Below are 22,926 nucleotides of genomic sequence, written 5' to 3'. Positions count from 1 at the left end.
GTTCAAAGCCCAAACTTCTATCTGTGTCCATTTCCTTGGGCACTAGGAGAGCTAGAAAGAATGAGCTTCTGATCCAAGGTACCATACGAGGGTTTGCTAATGCCTTTAGCCAGTGCCCGAGAGGCAGCAAACTTGGAACTTGGTGAACTTGATTAGACCTAGTCTGAGCTTCCAAGTGTGGCACCCGGATTTCCACCAGTTCAAACTTTATTTTTTTTGCTTGTTTGTTTTTGGTTGCAGAATTATAGAGTAGGGGGAGGTTCAGGAGACAGGCCAGGAAACCACCGGCCAGTGCTTTTAACATCTGGTGAGGGGGGAACTCTTGGAAGTCAGCTCAGAGGACGTGGTGGGAAAACACCTGGCAGAGCGAGCGGGCTTCCACACGGGAGGCTGGGATTCGGGATCGCAGAGGCTGTGCGGAACGAATCTGCCGGCTGCACTGAGCTCAAGCTGCCCACACCCAGGGCCTGCGTGGCCGGGACCCACAGGTTCCAGCCTCTGACCTTGAACCCTATCAGATACAGGGCTGAAGAGAGTGCGGACTAGAGCGGGAGGCTTAGAGAGGGAGGGGGCCCGTGACTGGAGGACGCCTTAGCTCTGGGAGGGGGAGCTGGAAATGGGAGCATCCCCCTTGGAAGGGGCTCAATCACGAACCCCTTAGGCCCCCCGACAGCCTCCGCAGTCTGTGGAGGCGGGCTTCAGGGGCCTCCAACAGAGTCTGGAAGAAAGGGGTGCAAACCCTGAGGCCAGGTGAAGGGAGGCCTGACTGGGTATAATGGGGTGGGCAGCGGTGAGCCTGCAGCAAAGAGCACTTTGTGCAGATAGGGCTGAAAAGGAAGCATGTCTGAGCCCAGCTGAGTTGGGCCATGTTATCACAGTTCTCAACTATCAGAACTAAGATTAAAGATTACCCTGAGGGCACTGACACTATAGGCTAATGTGTATTGAGCACTGACTCTGTGCCCCGGCACTGTTCTAAGCATTTAACACTTCTTATCTCACTTAAAGATACCACACCTCCATGCAATAGGCACTTTTTTCTTTTTTACTCTCCATTTTACAGGTGAGGCAATCGAGGCTCAGAGAGACTAAGTCATCAGGGAGGATCACTGGAGGGTTGAGGAAGGGGTGGGTGAAAGGAAGGAGCGGATCTGCTCCTTTATGAACATTTACAGCATGAGTTCATTCAACGTACTGCAAACACATCACTGCACACGCACATAATTTCATTGACTTCTCATGAAAATTCAATGAGATGGACACTTTTTTTTTTGAAAAGAAGAAATAAAACTTTATTTGAAAATAACATTAGCATGTATGTAGAATGTTCTAAGGAATTTCCACAAAAAAAAAAAAGGAACTAGAACTAAGTGAATTTAGTAAGATTGCATGATACAAGATCAGAAAACCAAAGTTAGCTGTATTTCTGTATACTAGCAAATAACAAGCCAGAAATAAAATTTTAGAAATTTCGTTCACAATAGCACAAAATACTCAGAAATAAATTTAACACAAGCTTTGTAAGACTTCTACACTGAAAAAGATACAACATTGTGAGATGGACACTTTCTTAATTTCACTCAGGAAAACATCGAGGCTTGAGACTGGTTTAGTAAATTGTCAAATGCTCCTTCCTAAGATGTGTCATTGAACGTGAATCTGTACCCAGTCCTGTCTCACTCCAGAGCCAAGCTCTTCTTCACTCCCCTGCCTCTAATACTGGTGTCTTTTCTTTCTTTTGTATTTGTTTTGTATATTTGGACATATTGTTGCTTCTGACTACACAGGTCTCCTAATGTCCATCTTCCAATGCCCATCCTCTTCCTGTCTGAAGGGGTTCAGTTTTCGGTTGGATCCAAGGTCACCGGTAATTGTCCAGGCCAGTGGCATGTTCCATGAATGGGTGATTGTTGTTCTGTGGTCCACCTTCCTCTGCTTCACCCTGGGGTTCTCATAGGTGTTTCTGCTTCCTGACCTCAAGACTTCCTGTGTGAAGATGCAGGACTCCATGGTGCCCTGCAGTCTATGTCTTGGTCCAGAGCTCCAGAGCTGGAAGGAGCAGCCTTGAATATTGAGAAACCATGTCTGCTGTGGGAAACCATGACATCACCAGATGCACTTGGGGGAGAGAGTTATATGCCAGGGGTGGGAGGCTGAGGCAGCATCCCTGCACTGATGCTGGAGGAGAAGGACCTCTGGGGAGACTGAGATGCAGAAGAACCCCTTGTACGGGCATTTCGAGTGGGAGTTTGACATTATCAAGTTGGAAAGGGAACATCCAGAAGAAAGGGGGAGGAAGTGGGAAGCTGGGCAAGTTGTTGGAGGGACAGATTCCCAGTCGGAGCCTGAGCTTCATCTTTCAGCACCTAACTTCTCAATTCCAGATGCTCTCCTTGGGGAGTTCTTTTGCTTTTTCCTCTTGGCTCGGGCCGTCCACGCTTAACGAGAGCCAGAGGGGTACTCTCACCATGGGAAGAGCTGACACGGCATGGAGACAAAGGAAGTGGGTAGGAAAGGATGGGCTTGGTTAGGGAGGCTGGTGTCAGGGGGCCCCACGATGTCAGTAAATGTCTGAGCTCCTGTGACTGAGCTCCGAGGGGTAGCACCTGGGGGCAGAAGCACATCTGAACTTTAGCCTCACTCACTGAACTTCTTGTGTCAGGAAACATGAGCTGGAAATCACCCCAGAACAGACAGTCCTCTGCTGATCCTCTCTCTTCACTGCTTCCAGAAACAGCAGGGTGTCTTGTCTATTTATTCATCTTGGTGGGAACACGGTGTCTTGCAGCCCTAGACCGCTACCTCTAGCCTAAGGGTGCACATGTGCCCTGGAGCAGAGACCTGGTGTTTGCGGAACTTTGGCAGATGCAGACCTGCAGGGTCACTTTGCTCAGAAGTCTGCAGTGCCAGAGACTGAGAGGTAGGATGTGAGTCTCAGAACTGTCTTGGTTCCCTGTGATCCTGGTTCCTGGGGCCAGTCTTGGAGCCAGGACATAAATAAGTTTGCTCTTTGGAACTTTCTTGTTCCTTTCCCATTCTCACTCATCTTTCTTTTCTTTTTACTACTTCCTCGGCTTCCCTTCCTCCTCTGTCTTAGTAGTGTTTTTCTTGCTAAAGTCTCTAGCAGTGCCCTGGAGGTGTTTTTTGATTGATTCATTCATTCATTCAATATTTAGTGAGTACCTACTGTGTACTGGGCCCTGTGCTGGACCCAATCTACAAAGTCAATAACACAGGGTATTGCCCTTTTGATTTTAACATCTGCTAGCACCCTCCAGAGCCCCTTTGCAAAGCCATCAAACTGAAAATAACATGGGGTGTGGAATTCAGTGAGAAGAGCCTTGGGATGGGATATGGGCTGGCCTGCAGAAACATCAGGGTCTTAGACAAACAATCCACCGTGGGGCAGCAACAGCAACAGACAACGCTGGTGTTCCTTCAACCTGGAATCCTTTTCCATTGTCCTTGTTACCTCCATTTGGTTAGTAACTGGGGACTAATTTAAAAATCTATACCTCCAAGAGAAATTCTGCAGAGTTCTTCTGTTGGCTCTCTAGCCTTGGAAATATCTTCTCTTGGAAAATCCTTGACATGGACCCAGGAGGTCCTCTTGTTTTCCTAGTCCATAAATCAACCAGGGATGTCTTTGCAAGAGCAGTTATTGGGACAGTACAGCCATGCTCTGTTCTTCTGTCCAGGTGGAGAACTGGCTGGGTTGACTGCAGACCACAACAAAGGGTCGGTAGCTGGCTGGGAGGGCACATTTACCTGTCATGCTCTTATATGGTACAAAAGGGGAAGTTAGTTACACTTGTCCTGCCACGCATAGGCATGATGCAAGACGCAGCCAGTTGGTCCAGGAGGAGGGGCTAGGGTAGGTCTGTGATGGCAGGCGGATATTCCCACCAGAAGCAAAGGCAGGGTCCTGCCCTCTCGGCAGTCACTTTCCCCCTCCAAGATTCAGAGCTGGCCTTCTATCTGCCTCCTGCCGCTTCAAAAACCCACAGTTGGAGCTCCGGGAATGTTATTCTTTTTCATTTAAAGACATTCCATTTCATGTGTAATTAAATGTGTGGTATTGCATTAATGTTTTCTTCTGAGCATTTTTGGCAGCCTGAGACCCTGGGTCTGGCTGGTGCAAGGAAAACACACACTTCTCAGAGATCGTTCCTTCCTCTCCCTGTTCCTTCTTCCACCCTTTCCTGCCAAGAATCTCCCTTCTCCTTTGCACACAGTTGCTCTCAGGACTCACCTTGTAATGCGCGAGCCTCCAAGGCTGTGGAGACCCTCTGTTCTTCTACGGGGCATTGGGGTCTCGGATTTCTGCCTCTGGCACCACCCTCATCTCCAGAAGGCATCCTCACTGCTCACCTGGACCTCAGGTGGTGACGACCAAGGGTGGCAGGAGTGGGTTCCATTGGAAGAAAATCTCTGTTCTTTTTTTTTTTCTGTTCATCTTTATTGGAGTATAATTGCTTTACAATGGTGTGTTAGTTTCTGCTGTACAACAAAGCGAATCAGCTCTATGTATACATATATCTCCATATCCCCTCCTTCTTGAGCCTCCCTCCCACCCTCCCTACCCCACCCCTCTAGGTCGTCACAAAGCACCGAGATGATCTCCCTGTGCTATGCGGCGGCTTCCCACTAGCTATCTATTTTACGTTTGGTAGTGTATATATGTCAGTGCTACTCTTTCACTCCATCCCAGCTTCCCCTCCCCCCCCTCCCCCGGGTCCTCAAGTCCATTCTCTATGTCTGCATCTTTATCCCTGCCCTGCCACTAGGTTTGTCAGTACCGTTTTTTTTAGATTCCGTATATGTGCGTTAGCATATGGTATTTATTTTTCTCTTTCCGACTTACTTCACTCTGTATGACAGACTCTAGGTCCATCCACCTCATTACAAATAACTCAATTTCGTTCCTTTTCATGGCTGAGTATATAGATGTGAAATCAGTGCCTCTGTCTGGCGTATGAGTTACAGAGGTGAGGGGGCTGTGACAGAAGGATGGGCTCGGTGGCAGCTATCTGCTTATCCCAGAGTTTAGAGTCTGGTGGGCCACTTCTAACAGCTGGGTGATCATGGGCAATTGCTTCAACACCTTGAACTTCAACTTCCTCATCTGTAGCACTTGGGTAGCAATGTGCTGTATTTAAGAGAGTTGTGAAGAGAAGGTGTTACTTAGCGCGGTGCCGGGCACAGGGTAAGTGCTCAGTCAATGACAGTTATTTTTACTATTAATAAGGGCACAAAGGGATAACAATGGGCTAAAAGAGACAAGTGCAGGGTGAGATAGAGTTGATGGGGGAAAGATCTGAGGGGTCTTAGCAAGGAGCCTAGGAACCAGTTAGGAGCTGGGTATTCCAATGGGCCAGGGAAGAAGGTAAGCCAGGGTGGTTAGGAAAACCCATCAAGGCTCAGCTAAGAGAACTCATGGCCAGCCCTTGGGAGTGCTGGGAAGCCTGCTTCTGCAACCCCTAGGCGACAGCCTTCAGGGAAGGACAATCTCAGTGCTGCATGAATACCTGGCCTCCTAGGACAATAATTAGCGAAAGCACCGAGGTGGCCAATGAATTTCTCTTAAGGAATTTTGAGTGTGACTGAGGGAGCATGCTGGCTTTGGGGGACTGACTTTACTGTTGACATACAGCAGAGTCAGGATCACCATTATTTATAACTGCCAAGCCTGGGAAATCTGTTTTTTCTCTGTTGATCAATAGCAATCTTTAGTAGGTGGCTGTCTCTGCCTTTGATGTCTTTATTCCATTGTCTGACAAACCTCCTCCCGCAAACTATTTTGGACCTGAAGGAGGAGGTGGTTGGACATCGTGGTGGCAGGCTCAGATAGGCTGCCAGTGACCCCCTGAGTCACTGCTGGCCCCCCACCACCCCCATGCAACCTCATGTCATTTTATTTCAGGAGAATATCACCACCCTTCTCCAAGTTTCTTTCCAGGCCACTATTTTGTTCACAGGTAGATTGAGCTTTTAGTTAAAAGCAAAATCTTGCAGAAAGGAAGGAGACATACTGTTGTTAAATGTCCATTATGTTTCAGATATTTTCTATTGTCTTTTACCTAAAATTTTTATATCAGTCCCCTTAACAACTCTGCCAAGTAGATATTGAAGGTTTCCATTCTACACATAAGGAACCAGAGCCTGAGGGAGGGTAAGGCACAGTTAGTGGCAGGGTCAGGATTAAAATACCTGTCTCTTTTCCCAAGGTCTCACTCTTTCAGCAACATAATGTTTTCCCCTGGGTTTTATGCTTCTTCTTCATCCCTGGTCTGCAGGGATGAATAAGTAGTATATGGCTGCCATACCCCCATTTTCCTAGAACACAGAGGTGAAGCTGACAGTGGTCACCCGTGTCTTGGGCCACATCTATGACCAGTGAGTCTCTGCAGGTCACACTAAGTATTGCAGAAAACCTCTACCTGCCAGGATGAGGCAGCCCAGGTGAGCAGATTAAGGACAAGGGTGTAAACACAGCCTGCCTGCCGACTTCTCAGGGTCCCAAGGTCTTTTGAACAGAGGTAGCTGGTGACCTCCTTGGATTAGTGATTCTGCCCTAAGTCAAGCTTGCTCCGGGCCTAGAAGACCTCCCCAAAGTGAATCCCACACGGATGGAATGAGTATCTTGGGCCTCAATATAGAGAAAAATTTGTGGTGCAGTAACTATTTCATAGAAATCCTCAGTCTGTGCTTGTCTGATGAATCGATTAGCTGTCCTATGGGAACAGGAGGCTGTACAGGTGGCTTCCTCTGGGGGAATCCAGTGGTGGCTGTCCCGATAAAAGGAGTTAGGGAAGAGCCAGGCCAGAAGAGGTCAGGAACCCTTTCCATTTCCCAAGAACACTCCTTACTGTATACCAGCCCCTTGCTTTCTCCAGCAGCCCCCTCAGTGCAGGAGGCTGGGAGGTCTTCCCACGGCCTGTGCTGTGTATCCACTTCTCTCCTCCTCCCCTGCCCATGTCCCGACGTCTGAGCCTCGTGACCCAGACTCTGCTGAGCTGGCCAGCCAGGCAGGAAAAGGAGATTGATGCCCCTGCCTCCTAGGAAAATCCATCACTTTGTGGCCTGTGGGTCAGATGGCTTCACCAGAGGCAGCTCTGAGCAGTACTGTGTGAGCTAAAAATCAACACACAGAAAAGGCCCCAATAGACATATGGACGTCAGAAATGAAAATGGCTCATTCCCGCCACTCCCCAGGGGCCTGAACAGTCAGTGCCCTTTCCTCCCACACTCCCCACCCACACCCTTCTCCCCGGGGCCTCCTGGGTGGGTGGGTGGGGGCTCTTACCCTTTCCCTTGGGAAGATGTTGCATCAGGGTCCAGGGATGTACAGGGTTAGAGAAGTCAGGCAGGAGTAGGGGAAGGGGGAAGACAGAGGGTTGAGCTTCTGTGGACCGATGGTCTTGGTGGCCACAAAGTGGGGGAGGACAGAGGAAAGGCAGCCCCGGGTAACAGAAAGCACACAGGCTCAGGAGTCAGAAAAAAAAGAGAGAGTCCTTTGGCCACATTTTAGTTCCGCAAACTTTGGAAAGTTACCCGCCCCCCCCTCCCGCCTCCATTTTCTCATCTGCGAAAGGGGTACAATCACACATACCTCCCAGGGTTATCGTGAGAATGGAATGTTGAACAAATAGTAGGATTGGGCACAAATTAATCCCCTTTACCTGTGTCTTCCTATTTAGGTTCAGGGAAAGAAGCTGCTCGAATGGTATTTTGGAGTCTAGAGTCTTGTTGGTACACGGGGTTCTCCACATGGAAGTGATTTGCTTTATGCATTTAGCCCTAATCCAGCCTCTCTGTGCCGAAGCTGAAGCTCCCAGGTTACCTTGTGGAGTTCTTATCCCTATGGCTGGGAGGAAGTTCTCTCCTGGGGGAGGATTTATGGTGGGATGGAGTCTGTTTTTATTGTCCCTTGCTTCTTCTGCCCCTTCTCAGATCTCACCACCCCATCCATGGGCTTAGCTCAGGTATTGGTCTCAAAATACTTCTCCCTGCAGACAAATTGAATGAGCCCCAGTGATTTCATTCTGAGCCACCGGGCATTTCCATGTCTCCGAAAGAGATCCATTTGCAGATTGAGGGCAGACACTGGTCCGTGGCTGGCTCTGCTTCGTGCTTTCAGAGAGCAGACAAGTTTCCGGCATCATGGTCACCTGCCCCCTGCCACATTCAAGACCCACAGCTGTCAAAGCTCTGACCTCCTGAAGCTGGGGTTTGGCAGCTGCCCCCAGGCTCTTAACTCCTGGCATGTGGAGGGAGGGTCAAGAAAAGGCCCCCTCTATGCGGCTGCCACGTGACTTTTCTGAACTTTTTTTTATATCATTATTGGAGTATAATTGCTTTACAATAGTGGGTTACTTTCTGCTTTATAACAAAGTGAATTAGTTATACATATACATATATTCCCATATCTCTTCCCTCTTGCGTCTCCTTCCCTCCCACCCTCCCTATCCCACCCTTCCAGGCGGTCACAAAGCACCGAGCTGATCTCCCTGTGCTATGCGGCTGCTTCCCACTAGCTATCCACCTTACGTTCGGTAGTGTATATATGTCCATGCCTCTCTCTTGCTTTGTCACAGCTTACCCTTCACCCTCCCCATAATCTCAAGTCCATTCTCTAGTAGGTCTGTGTCTTTATTCCTGTCTTACCCCTAGGTTCTTCATGACATTTTTTCCCTTAAATTCCATATATATGTGTTAGCATATGGTATTTGTCTTTCTCTTTCTGACTTACTTCACTCTGTATGACAGACTCTAGGTCTATCCACCTCATTACAAATAGCTCAATTACGTTTCTTTTTATGGCTGAGTAATATTCCATTGTATATATGTGCCACATCTTCTTTATCCATTCATCCAATGATGGACACTTAGGTTGTTTCCATGTCCTGCCTATTGTAAATAGAGCTGCAATGAACATTTTGGTACATGACTCTTTTTGAATTATGGTTTTCTCAGGGTATATGCCCAGTAGTGGGATCGCTGGGTCATATGGTAGTTCTGTTTGTAGTTTTTTAAGGAACCTCCATACTGTTCTCCATAGTGGCTGTACCAATTCACATTCCCACCAGCAGTGCAAGGGTGTTCCCTTTTCTCCACACCCTCTCCAGCATTTATTGTTTCTAGATTTTTTGATGATGGCCATTCTGACTGGTGTGAGATGATATCTCATTGTAGTTTTGATTTGCATTTCTCTAATGATTAATGATGTTGAGCATTCGTTCATGTGTTTGTTGGCAGTCTGTATATCTTCTTTGGAGAAATGTCTATTTAGGTCTTCTGCCCATTTTTGGATTGGGTTGTTTGTTTTTTTGTTATTGAGCTGCATGAGCTGCTTGTAAATTTTGGAGATTAATCCTTTGTCAGTTGCTTCATTTGCAAATATTTTCTCCCATTCTGAGGGTTTTCTTTTGGTCTTGTTTATGGTTTCCTTTGCTGTGCAAAAGCTTTGAAGTTTCATTAGGTCCCATTTGTTTATTTTTGTTTCCATTTCTCTAGGAGGTGGGTCAAAAAGGATCTTGCTGTGATTTATGTCATAGAGTGTTCTGCCTATGTTTTCCTCTAAGAGTTTGATAGTTTCTGGCCTTACATTTAGGTCTTTAATCCATTTTGAGCTTATTTTTGTGTATGGTATTAGGGAGTGATCTAATCTCATACTTTTACATGTACCTGTCCAGTTTTCCCAGCACCACTTATTGAAGAGGCTGTCCTTTCTCCACTGTACATTCCTGCCTCCTTTATCAAAGATAAGGTGGCCATATGTGCGTGGGTTTATCTCTGGGCTTTCTATCCTGTTCCATTGATCTATCTTTCTGTTTTTGTGCCAGTACCATACTGTCTTGATTACTGTTGCTTTGTAGTATAGTCTGAAGTTAGGAAGCCTGATTCCTCCAGCTCCGTTTTTTGTTCTCAACATTGCTTTGGCTATTCGGGGTCTTTTGTGTTTCCACACAAATTGTGAAATTTTTTGTTCTAGTTCTGTGAAAAATGCCAGTGTAGTTTGAAAGGGATTGCATTGAATCTGTAGATTGCTTTGGGTAGTAGAGTCATTTTCACAGTGTTGACTCTTCCGATCCAAGAACATGGTATATCTCTCCATCTATTTGTATCATCTTTAATTTCTTTCATCCAAGTCTTATAGTTTTCTGCATACAGGTCTTTTGTCTCCTTAGGTAGGTTTATTCCTAGGTATTTTATTCTTTTTGTTGCAGTGGTAAATGGGAGTGTTTTCTTGATTTCACTTTCAGATTTTTCATCATTAGTGTATAGGAATGCCAGAGATTTCTGTTCATTAATTTTGTATCCTGCAACTTTACCAAATTCATTGATTAGCTCTAGTAGTTTTCTGGTAGCATCTTTAGGATTCTCTGTGTATAGTATCATGTCATCTGCAAACAGTGACAGCTTTACTTCTTCTTTTCCGATTTGGATTCCTTTTATTTCCTTTTCTTCTCTGATTGCTGTGGCTAAAACTTCCAAAACTATGTTGAATAAGAGTGGTGAGAGTGGCCAACCTTGTCTTGTTCCTGATCTTAGTGGAAATGCTTTCAGTTTTTCACCATTAGGACGATGTTGGCTGTGGGTTTGTTATATATGGCCTTTATTATGTTGAGGAAAGTTCCCTTTATGCCTACTTTCTGCAGGGTTTTTATCATAAATCGGTGTTGAATTTTGCCGAAAGCTTTCTCTGCATCTATTGCGATGATCATATGGTTTTTCTCCTTCAATTTGTTAATATGGTTTATCACGTTGATTGATTTGCATATATTAAAGAATCCTTGCATTCCTGGAATAAACCCCACTTGATCATGGTGTATGATCCTTTTAATGTGCTGTTGGATTCTGTTTGCTAGTATTTTGTTGAGGATTTTTGCATCTATGTTCATCAGTGATATTGGCCTGTAGTTTTCTTTCTTTGTGACGTCCTTGTCTGGTTTTGGTATCAAGGTGATGGTGGCCTCGTAGAATGAGTTTGGGAGTGTTCCTCCCTCTGCTATATTTTGGAAGAGTTTGAGAAGGATAGGTGTTAGCTCTTCTCCAAATGTTTGATAGAATTGGCCTGTGAAGCCATCTGGTCCTGGGCTTTTGTTTGTTGGAAGATTTTTAATCACAGTTTCAATTTCAGTGCTTGTGATTGGTCTGTTTATATTTTCTATTTCTTCCTGATTCAGGCTTGGCAGGTTGTGCATTTCTAAGAATTTGTCAATTTCTTCCAGGTTTTCCATTTTATTGGCATAGAGTTGCTTGTAGTAATCTCTCATGATCTTTTGTATTTCTGCAGTGTCCGTTGTTACTTCTCCTCTTTCATTTCTAATTCTATTGATTTGAGTCTTCTCCCTTTTTTTCTTGATGAGTCTGGCTAGTGGTTTATCAATTTTGTTTATCTTCTCAAAGAACCAGCTTTTAGTTTTATTGATCTTTGCTATTGTTTCCTTCATTTCTTTTTCATTTATTTCTGATCTGATTTTTATGACTTGTTTCCTTCTGCTAACTTTGGGATTTTTTTGTTCTTCTTTCTCTAATTGCTTTAGGTGCAAGGTTAGGTTGTTTATTCGAGATGTTTCCTGTTTCTTAAGGTAGGATTGTATTGCTATAAACTTCCCTCTTAGAACTGCTTTTGCTGCATCCCATAGATTTTGCATCGTCATGTCTCCATTGTCATTTGTTTCTAGGTATTTTGTGATTTCCTCTTTGATTTCTTCAGTGATCACTTCATTATTAAGTAGTGTATTGTTTAGCCTCCATGTGTTTGTATTTTTTATAGATCATTTCCTGTAATTGATATCTAGTCTCATAGCATTGTGGTTGGAAAAGATACTTGATACAATTTCAATTTTCTTAAATTTACCAAGGCTTGATTTGTGACCCAAGATATGATCTATCCTGGAGAATGTTCCATGAGCACTTGAGAAAAATGTGTATTCTGTTGTTTTTGGATGGAATGTCCTATAAATATCAATTAAGTCCATCTTGTTTAATGTATAATTTAAAGCTTGTGTTTCCTTATTTGTTTTCATTTTGGATGGTCTGTCCATTGGTGAAAGTGGGGTGTTAAAGTCCCCTACTATGAATGTGTTACTGTCGATTTCCCGTTTTATGGCTGTTAGTATTTGCCTTATGTATTGAGGTGCTCCTATGTTGGGTGCATAAATATTTACAATTGTTATATCTTCTTCTTGGATGGATCCCTTGATCATTATGTAGTGTCCTTCTTTGTCTCTTCTAATATTCTTTATTTTAAAGTCTATTTTGTCTGATATGAGAATTGCTACTCCAGCTTTCTTTTGGTTTCCATTTGCATGAAATATCTTTTTCCATCCCCTTACTTTCATTCTCTATGTGTCTCTAGGTCTGAAGTGGGTCTCTTGTAGACAGCAAAAATATGGGTCTTGTTTTTGTATCCATTCAGCTAATCTGTGTCTTTTGGTGGGAGCATTTAGTCTATTTACATTTAAGGTAATTATCGATATGTATGTTCCTATTCCCATTTTCTTAATTGTTTTGGGTTCGTTATTGTAGGTCTTTTCCTTCTCTTGTGTTTCTTACCTAGAGAAGTTCCTTTAGCAGTTGTTGTAAAGATGGTTTGGTGGTGCTGAACTCTCTCAGGTTTTGCTTGTCTGTAAAGGTTTTAATTTCTCCATCAAATCTGAATGAGATCCTTGCTGGGTAGAGTAATCTTGGTTGTAGGTTTTTCTCCTTCATCACTTTAAATATGTCCTGCCAGTCCCTTCTGGCTTGCAGAGTTTCTGCTGAAAGATCACTGTTAACCTTATGGGGATTCCCTTGTGTGTCATTTGTTGCTTTTCCCTTGCTGCTTTTAATATGTTTTCTTTGTATTTTATTTTTGACAGTTTGATTAATATGTGTCTTGGCATACTTCTCCTTGGATTTATCCTGTATGGGACTCTCTGTGCTTCCTGGACTTGATTAACTATTTCCTTTCCCATATTAGGGAAGTTTTCAACTATAATCTCTTCAAATATTTTCTCAGTCCCTTTCTTTTTCTCTTCTTCTGGAACTCCTATAATTCGAATGTTGGTGCGTTTAGTGTTGTCCCAGAGGTCTCTGAGGCTGTCCTCAGTTCTTTTCATTCTTTTTTCTTTATCCTGCTCTGCAGTAGTTATTTCCACTCTTTTATCTTCCAGGTCACTTATCCATTCTTCTGCCTCAGTTATTCTGCTATTGATCCCATCTAGAGTATTTTTAATTTCATTTATTGTGTTGTTCACCATTGGTTTCATCTTTAGTTCTTCTAGGTCCTTGTTAAATGTTTCTTGCATTTTCTCTATTCTATTTCCAAGATTTTGGATCATCTTTACTATCATTATTCTGAATTCTTTTTCAGGTAGACTGCCTATTTCCTGTTCATTTGTTAGGTCTGGTGGGTTTTTATCTTGCTCCTTCATCTGCTGTGTGCTTTTCTGTCTTCTCATTTTGCTTATCTTACTGTGTTTGGGGCCTCCTTTTTGCAGGCTGCAGGTTCGTAGTTCCCGTTGTTTTTGGTGTCTGTCCCCAGTGGCTAAAGTTGGTTCAGTGGGTTGTGTAGGCTTCCCGGTGGAGGGGACTAGTGCCTGTGTTCTGATGTATGAGGCTGGATCTTGTCTTTCTGGTGGGCAGGTCCACATCCGGTGGTGTGTTTTATGGTGTCTGTGGACTTATTATGATTTTAGGCAGCCTCTCTGCTAATGGGTGGCGTTGTGTTCCTGTCTTGCTAGTTGTTTGGCATAGGATGTCCAGCACTGTAGCTTGCTGGTCGTTGAGTGAAGCTGGGTGCTGGTGTTGAGATGGAGATCTCTGGGAGATTTTTGCCGTTTGATATGTGGAGCTGGGAGGTCTCTTGTGGACCAGTGTCCTGAAGTTGGCTCTCCCACCTCAGAGGCACAGCACTGACTCCTGGCTGCAGCACCAAGAGCCTTTCATCCACAAGGCTCAGAATAAAAGGGAGAAAAAGTAGAAAGAAAGAATTAGTAGAAGTAGAAAGAAAGAATTAGTAGAAGAAGAAAGAAAGGAGGGAGGGAGGGAGGGAGGAAGGAAGGAAGGAAAAAAGAGAGAAAAAAGATAAAGTAAAATAAAATAAAGTAAGATTAAAATATAATAAAGTTATTAAAATAAAAAAATAAGAAAAAAATTAAAAACAACAACACCAAATAAAAAGACAGATAGAACCCTAGGACAAATGGTGGAAGCAAAGCTATACAGACAAAATCTCACACAGAAGCATACACATACACACTCACAAAAAGAGGAAAAGGGGAAAAAAATCATAAATCTTGCTCTCAAAGTCCATCTCCTTAATTTGGGATGATTCATTGTCTAAAGGCAGGAAGGAAGGAAGGAAGGAAGGAAGGAAGGAAGATAAAGTAAAATTAAATAAAGTTATTAAAGTAAAAAACAGTTATTAAAAAAAATTAAAAAACAAAAACGGACTGATAGAACCCTAGGACAAATGGTGGAAGCAAAGCTATACAGACAAAATCTCACACAGAAGCATACACATACACACTCATAAAAAGAGGAACAGGGGAAAAAATGATAAATCTTGCTCTCAAAGTCCACCTCCTCAATTTGGGATGATTCGTTGTCTATTCATATATACCACAGATGCAGGATACATCAAGTTGACTGTGGAGCTTTAATCCACTGCTTCTGAGGCTGCTGGGAGAGATTTCCCTTTCTCTTCTTTGTTCTCACAGCTCCCGGGGCTCAGCTTTGGATTTGGCCCCGCCTCTGCGTGTAGATCGCCGCGGGGGCTCTGGCTCACTCAGGCCAGGGGGGAGGGAGGGGCACGTTGTGTGGGGCGGGCCTGCGGCGTCAGAGGCCGGCATGACGTTGCACCAGCCTGAGGCGCGCCGTGCGTTCTCCGGGGAGAGTTGTCCCTGGATCCCAGGACTCTGGCAGTGGCGGGCTGCACAGGCTCCCAGGAAGGGGGGTGTGGATAGTGACCTGCGCTCGCACACAGGCTTCTTGGTGGCGGCAGCAGCAGCCTTAGCGTCTCATGCCCGTCTCTGGGGTCCGCGCTTTTAGCCGCGGCTCGCGCCCGTCTCTGGAACTCCTTTAAGCAGCGCTCTTAATCCCCTCTCCTCGCGCACCAGGAAACAAAGAGGGAAGAAAAAGTCTCCTGCCTCTTCGGCAGCTCCAGACCTTTTCCCGGACTCCCTCCCGGCTAGCCGTGGCGCACTAACCCCTTCAGGCTGTGTTCACGCCGCCAGTCCTCTCCCTGCACTCCGACCGAAGTCCAAGCCTCAACTCCCAGCCCCGCCCGCCCCGGCGGGTGAGTAGACAAGCCTCTTGGGCTGGTGAGTGCTGGTTGGCCCTGATCGTCTGTGCAGGAATCTCTCCGCTTTGCCCTCCGTACCCCTGTTGCTGTGCTCTCCTCCGTGGCTCCGAAGCTTTCACCCTCTGCCACCCGCAGTCTCCGCCCGCGAAGGGGCTTCTAGTGTGTGGAAAGCTTTCCTCCTTCACAGCTCCCTCCCACTGGTGCAGGTCCCGTCCCTATCCTTTTGTCTCTGTTTATTCTTTTTTCTTTTGCCCTACCCGGGTACGTGGGGACTTTCTTGTCGTTTGGGAGGTCTGAGGTCTTCTGCCAGCGTTCAGTAGGTGTTCTGTAGGAGTTGTTCTACATGTAAATGTATTTCTGGTGTATCTGTGGGGAGGAAAGTGATCTCTGCGTCTTACTCTTCCGCCATCTTCCCGGAAGCTCTACTTTTATTAACTTTTCAAGGCTTGTGATTCTTGCTGCCGAGGGAGGGAGAGGAGATGGAGGGTTCTGAGACGTGACCCAGGCACAGCAGCTGGAAAATGGAGCCCCACTCTCCTTAGAGGTCCTCCCTGCTCATTCTGGACTCACGGTGGCTGAGAGTCAGAAGCTCTGGTGGGGGAGCTGGTGACGTCACCCAGTCCGGAGTTGGATTTAGGGACCCAGGAACATATATAGCTCTGTAGCTCTGCCTTTGTAGAGGTGCGTCCAGAATGTAAGAAATCAAGAGAGGTGTGATCTCCATCGTGAGGATGAGGGATTGAGGCTCTGAGAGGGGGCTTGACTCCGCCTAGGCCACACGGGTAAGTCCGGGATTGCAGGCCTCCTCCTGGTCTTTGAGTGGTGATGCATGTCTCACGTACCTGTGGCTGTGGCACTTGTTGAGGCCAAGCTGTTAAAGTGAACATTAAAGCAGAAACTAACAAAGCATTGTAAAGCAATTATACTCCAATAAAGATGTAAAAAAAAAAAGAAAGGGGCAGGAAGAGGAGAGGATCTTCAAGATGGCGGAGGAGTAAGACGGAAAAAAAAAAAAGTGAACATTGGTCATCGGCTGACTAATTCCTCACCCCACTCATGTCAACCTGTTCCAGTGGTTCTTAAAGAGGGGTGCCGGACCAGCAGTATCAACATCACCTGGGAACTTGTTAGAAAAGGCAAATTTGCAGGCCTCAACCTGGACCTCCTGAACAGAAAGCTCTGGGAGAAGGCCCCAGTGAACAGTTTTCATAAGCCCTCTAGGTGATTTTGATTTTTGTCCTATTGCAATGTCGTGGGATGCTGGGGTTGGGGAGGGGTCAGGGGCCAAAGGGCCCTCAAGTGGCCTGGCTAGTCTGGTCTGTCCTGATGCTCTGGATTCGAGCCCCATCTCAACCCAGTTGGCGATTCCTGACTTGGCCCTCATTTTCCCCTCTTGTAAAATAATATCAATAATGGTGAAAACACACACCATTTCAGAGGACTTGAAGGTTTACTAACTTTTACATAGAATAGCCCTTGTAGCAGGTAAGTAGAACTTGTATTATCCTCCCACACCCATTTTACAGATAAGGAAACTGAGACTCCAGATGTTTTGTGAGGTGGGCCAGCCCATAGTGGGGGAGAATCCAGGTCCTGAGCCAAGTGCCCTTGACTTTGCATCCCTGACTGATCCCTGCGGGCTCAGAGGCGTGGGCATAGCCCTATAAATCTGCCATCCCATCTCCACTCTGAGGCTGCGTCAGAATGCTCATCTCGCAGGAGCCCATCCGTAGTCACCTGGGAATGACTGTGCAGTAATGAGCAGATGGCCTCCCTGGAGAGGTCCTGACATCCCATTTTCTCTCGATGTGAAACTCTTAGCCTCCCCTTCAAGGCCAACAAATACCATTCCTCAGAGGGCTAGGACAGAGCAGCAGAGGGTGTGAAGAGGGAAGCGATTTCTAATTCCCTTGTAAAGATGGGGGCAAAGCCCTGCAGCATGTGTCAGCTCCCTGGCAGCCCTGTGGCCTGGGAGCCTGCAGGTCTGTCTTGCTGGGAAGAGAGAATAATGGTCTGTAAACGCTTGCACCCACAGATGCTGGCCGGCAGGTCATCTGGGACATGGTAGGGCTACCAATAATTCTGATAGAAAAAAACAAGATTTGTGTAGTCTATTATGAGAAGAATCCCCTGGCCAACCAAAACACTAACTACGGCCCTGCAGTCACACCCCTCTGTCCCTGTAATGCGTTCTCTTGTTCTTGGGGACAGTCTGCCATGGTCCTCTGTCCTCAACTATTATTTTTTTGACAAGGTTGAGAAAACCCTCTTTCCTGGCCCTGTGATGCGCTTCATAATGTGAATACAGGTATTTAATGGGCTTCTGCCTGTTGAACGATTAATGGAAAGGTCGGTGAGTAATCTCCGGCTCACTCCCCACCTCAGCAGCCCACTTCTTGTACAATTCCTTCGAAGCATTCTTTCCAAATAGGTGGGAGGGCTGAGGTCACATCTTTGCTCTCTCCTGGCAGGCAGACTTTAATTAGGTTGCTAAATTAGCCAAGGCCGTGGTAGCCCTTCTCTTTGCACAGAGCCTGGTTCTGGGGAGGTCTCTGGACTTGATTTTGTGTTTTCTCTCTCACAGGAGAGGGACTTGTCAAGCAGAGGCTTCCCCCAGATAACTGTAACTCCCACTTAGCGGTCTCCATCATGAACCGGACACTGTGCTAGGAGCACTGTAGTCATTATGTTATAACAAGAGACAGTGTGGTGTGTCCGCGTGTGTGTGCATGTGTGTGTGTGCATGTGTGTGTGTGCATGTGTGTCCGTGTGTGTGTGCATGTGTGTGTGTGTGTGCATGTGTGTTGGGGGGGGGCACTGGGCCAAACTCTCATGTGAATTATCTCATTTAATCTTCCCAAGAATTCAGAGAGTAAAGTATTGGTGTTAATTCCATTTTACAGATGAGGAAACTGAGGCTCTGGGGTGAAATAACTTCCCGAAGCTCAAAAACTAGCAGGGAGTGGAAACCAGGGTTCAAACTCGATTCTTGACTACTCAGTGCAGTGCATGGACCCACAGCCCACGGACATCCCCTGAGAGTTTATTAGCGATGCAGATTCTCAGAGCCACTTGAATCAGGACCTGCATGATGCCCAGGGGATTCCCATGCACAGTAACTGTTGAGACTGCTGTATACGCTCTCCAGCAACTATAGCTGATTATGCCGGAATCCTGGGTGTTAACGATTACTGACTCTGGTTTAGAGAGGTTCGGGGCTAGTCGGGGACAGAGCTGAGATTTCATTCTGGGTGGAACCCTCAAACCACCATGCGATGCCTGTTTTCACGCCCAAGGTAAGGTGCTAGAGCTCAAAAGCAGAACTCCCTGCTCTAGACCCCTGTGCTCCCCTGTCCCCCTGAGCCTCCAAGGAGGACAAGTGCCTGGGACTGACTTGGCTGCTCTCTTCCGTCCCCTCCTGCAGATGTTCAGCACATTAAAAGGAGAGACATCGTGTTGAAGCGAGAACTGGGCGAGGGAGCCTTTGGAAAGGTCTTCCTGGCCGAGTGCTACAACCTCAGCCCCACCAAGGACAAGATGCTCGTGGCTGTGAAGGTAATTCTCAGAGGCATGTGGGCCCCAGGAAGGAAGAGGAGTGGCTGGGGTCAGGTGGGAGGGAAAGAGAGACTCACTCCATTCTGGAAGATGGTATCAACTAATGTTATCAGATGCAATCAAGATGGTATAAACTAACGTAATCAGATGCCCTTGCTCCAAGGTAAATGAAGTTTCCTTAGGACCCAAATCAGCTTCCTTTGGCTTCGGAAGTCAAGAGCTGTAGCACATAAGGGGACTGTGCCCACGGTGCAGCCGGAGGGACAAGTTATGCCTTTGATGGGCCCTGGTTTTATTCTGGAGGCCCTGGGCTCACCGCTGTCCCCAGCTGTCCCTCCTCCCATCTCAGCGACTTTGCAGGATGTGCTGCCCGTGCCCAGAAAGTCATTTGACCATTTCTCGGGAGTACAATTGCATGAGGGGTGGGTAGATTACAGAGGCCCTGGGAGCCACTGCTCAAGTCAGCAGACGTCACTGGGCATAGGAGATGGGCTGGGGGGTCAAGTACTGAGCACAGGGAGGGACAGTGAGTGAGGCTGGAGGACATTCTTAGGTACCCCGTGGGATCCAGGTTCAGCGCCCAAGGGGCAGCATGCCTGAGGTTTCCTGCCTTCTTAGATGGGTCGTTAACCACAGGGCTTTGGTATTGCTGAGCCAGCCCTGCAGATTTGCAGTTGGAGCCGACTTGCTTGGGGCAGGAGAGAAGGAACTTTGCTACTACCAGTTACCTTCCTCCAGCAGGAAGCAGCTTCTCCCAGTCACTGTTAGACACGTCTTTGAACACGACTGGCACAGACAAGAGTCAAGTAGCCTCACTGAGGCACCCACAGGTCTGGGGTGTGGAGTGGCCCCTGTGGGAGTGGGTGCAGCGAGCAGGCCTCTGAGGCCAGCGTGAATTCTGCGTGATGTTCTGGGCTGAGAGCAGGAGATACCTCCTTCCCCACGAGGACTCTCACCTGGGCCTCAAAAGGCCCATCCTTAGCACTGAGGGTTCATGACCGAGCCACCTCCTACGGCAGTTGCATATTTCTGAGACTTTGGGGTCTCTGTATTCACAGTTTGTTGTGTCTGCAGAGGGTAAGTGCCCTCCATGGATGCAGGCAGTGCTGTGCAGGCTACAGGCATAGGGGAGGAATCAGAGAGCTGGGTGGGCGCCTGGCCATCACTGATTAGCTCTGTGACCCTGTGCAAGACGCTTAACCTCTTTGAGCCTCAGTTTCCTTCTCTGTAAAATAGGAGATATAATATCTCCTCTTTAAAATTTTGGTGATTAAATTACATAACATATGAAAAATATTTAGTATACTGCTTGGGACACAGTAAATGCTTAGTAAAGACTCATTGCTATTTGTTTTTATCAACATCATTATTCTTGATGTTGATATTATCCAACGTGCTTAGACACATGACATATGACCTGCTGAGCTTGCATTGACCGTCTAGAACAGGGGTTGCCAAACTCCTTCTATACTAGGCCAGATAGTAAAAATTTTAGGTTTTGAGGACCATACACTCTTCCTTACAGCTACTCAACTCTACCCATGTAGTGGGAAAGCAGCCTAAACCATACATAAATGAATGGGGGGGGGGTGGCTGTCTTCCAATACTTTTTCTCTTTTTTTTCAGAAGTGGGCATTGTCTGTTGACCTCTGCTCTAGAAAATAAATAAGGAACTAGCATATTGCCCCATAAAAGGCTAATGCTTATTATTGCTGGATATGCTGTGAGTAAACTTGCTCAGTGTGTCTCCATAGACATGGGATGGTTAGATTAGTGAGGGTGTCTTTAAACAGTTTGGACCAGGGATGTGGAAAGCTTTCTAATTTTGTCCCTAAACTTAGAATCTACCCTGCCCTAAAAATTTTAATTTATAGGATGACACTAATCGACTGGGTGTTCCAGCATCCATCTGGGGACTGGTGGATGAACTTAATATTTTTGTGCTTTGAGCAGGAAATGAAATGATGGCCTAAACCCTGGGAAACGTTTCCCGATGAGTGGTCTGGCATTAAGGGGCAGTACCCAGATTGGGTAATGCAGAAAATGTGTTTCTGTTGTCACCCTTTTAAAAGGGTTTCCTTTCCTCCTTTTTGGTCTGGGAAGCTTGGGAAGATGAATGTTCTGGGATTTTACACCATTTGCCTCCCAATGGATCCGCCCAGCGACCAACCCCTGGAGGAGATGCTTGTCTTCTCTGGAGAACAGCCAAGAAATGGTGTTTCCTGCTTCTCATCCTCTTTAGATTGTATTCCTTTTTGCAGGCTTCCTCCTCTTGAGTTTGTTCTCAAGTTGATGCAGGGTGATTATGGACTTCCAGAGAACACATCCAAGTATAACCCCAAATTAAGTTTTCCCACAGTTGTGGTTTTTAAAGCAAGATTTTTTTGCCCAGCAGTTGCTATGGTGGAAACAAAGAGCCGAAATCCCAGCCTCTGTTCTGAAGACACTTGCAGTCTGTTGGGGAGACAAGAGAATACCCATGAAACAAACGCAGAGCAGGACAAGACAGAGTGTAATTTGTATATATGTGTAGTGTTAAGAGTGACATTAAAAGCATGTAATTCATATTTTTAAATAGGTAGTGCAACTTTTATATAGTTATTTGACAAACAATAGACTTGCTTTATATAGTTATTTGACAAACAATAGACTTGCTTAAGAGTCTCCTCTGACAGACAAATAGCCAATAAAACTATGAGAAATGTGTCCAGCCTAATTAATCATCAGAAATTGAACCATAATGAGATACCACTGTATACCAAGCAGAATGGCTAAATAACAATGACAAAACCAAGTGCTGACAAGGATATGGAGCAATTGCCACTTTCATACTCTGGTGGAAATATAAAGTGGTCTAATTGTTTTGAAAAACAGCTTGGTATTTTAGAACATTGGCATCTGTGTGACCTAGCACTTGCATTCTAGGTCTAGACCTGACAGCTATGTATCTATCTGTCTGTCTATCTATCTACCTCTATCTATCTTTCCACAAAGAGATGTGTTTAAGAATGTTCGTAAGCATTCTTTATAACAGCCAAAAGCTACAAACAACCCCAGTGTCCATCAGTAGCAGCTTGGATAAATAGATGTGGTATATTCATTCAGTGAGAAACTTTGCAACAAGGAAAATGAATGAACTACAGCTGCATGCAACAATTTGGAAAAATCTCAAAAACACAGTGCTGAATGAAAAAAGACAGATATAGAAATATACATATATTTTATATATATATAGCACTATATGTATGATTCCATTTATTTAAAATTCAAAAAATAAGTACAACTAAGCTCTAGTGTTTATGGATGTGTGTATCTCTGCACATGTACTAAAATGGGTTTTAGTATATTAGTAAAATCTGAAGCTGAGCATCTGTTGAAATATCTCTGCCCCAATAAAAGAAAAGGAAAATGGAAAGCAACAAAACCCCTAGACTGGAAATGATGATGTGAAGTGACTCTGAAGGAGATGGCAGCTGTTGAGAAATTTGAATGTTCTTGCCATCTAGACTGCTGCTCCCCCAACCAACGAAACAGCCCCACTGAAACCCAGGGTTGGGAGTGGACATGAGACCTGATGGACATAAAGGAGAGACTAAAAAGGGCAATGTCTTCAGACTTTGGGGGAAAAAGGAGATGAGAAGGGAAAATTCCAGATCTCCTCTTTGCTCTGTGGATACCACTGGAAGGGCCTGGACACAACCTCCCTGGCTTCAGAGACTCCTTGGCAAGCCCTGTCTTCCTGCACCAACAGTTGGCAGCTGTGAGGAACACCCATTCCACCCCATGCCACTGGCTGGTGACCCATTTTGAAGTTTCCCGGCTCCGAAGAGGTTGAGCATGGACTCTGCTGAGAGGTGCATGAGAGTCTCTGGGCTGATTTTCCCTCTCAAGATTTTTTTCCTGGCATCTCTGTCCCAATTGCATCAATCCCTGGGGACCTGGGCCACTTGCAGCTCTGGACCCCAGTTGCCACAATAGACCCCTTGCCAATTACGTAGGAACTTCAGGTTTAACCCAAGAGCTGGAAAGCCCATCATAAAAGTAGAGAGATAATGGGTAGGAGAAGGGGTGTGGAA

At 45.8% G+C, this 22,926-nt stretch overlaps 1 protein-coding gene across 4 annotated transcripts in view; it reads left to right on the top strand.

Annotated features, from left to right (window-relative positions):
• The window catches only part of NTRK3 (neurotrophic receptor tyrosine kinase 3), a 378,355-nt gene that overhangs the window by 307,837 nt on the left and 47,592 nt on the right, over nucleotides 1–22,926 (top strand). For all 4 annotated transcript variants that reach the window (XM_065871976.1, XM_065871974.1, XM_065871975.1 and 1 more), the window contains exon 13: nucleotides 18,720–18,850. In XM_065871976.1, coding sequence (XP_065728048.1) covers nucleotides 18,720–18,850 — 131 coding nt within the window. The remainder of the gene's footprint in view (nucleotides 1–18,719; nucleotides 18,851–22,926) is intronic.

Source organism: Phocoena phocoena, chromosome 2, assembly GCF_963924675.1.
Source record: "Phocoena phocoena chromosome 2, mPhoPho1.1, whole genome shotgun sequence".
Classification (NCBI taxonomy): Eukaryota; Metazoa; Chordata; class Mammalia; order Artiodactyla; family Phocoenidae; genus Phocoena; species Phocoena phocoena.
The sequence above is the reverse complement of the archived record's forward strand: the minus strand, read 5'-3'. Positions and strand labels throughout refer to the sequence as shown.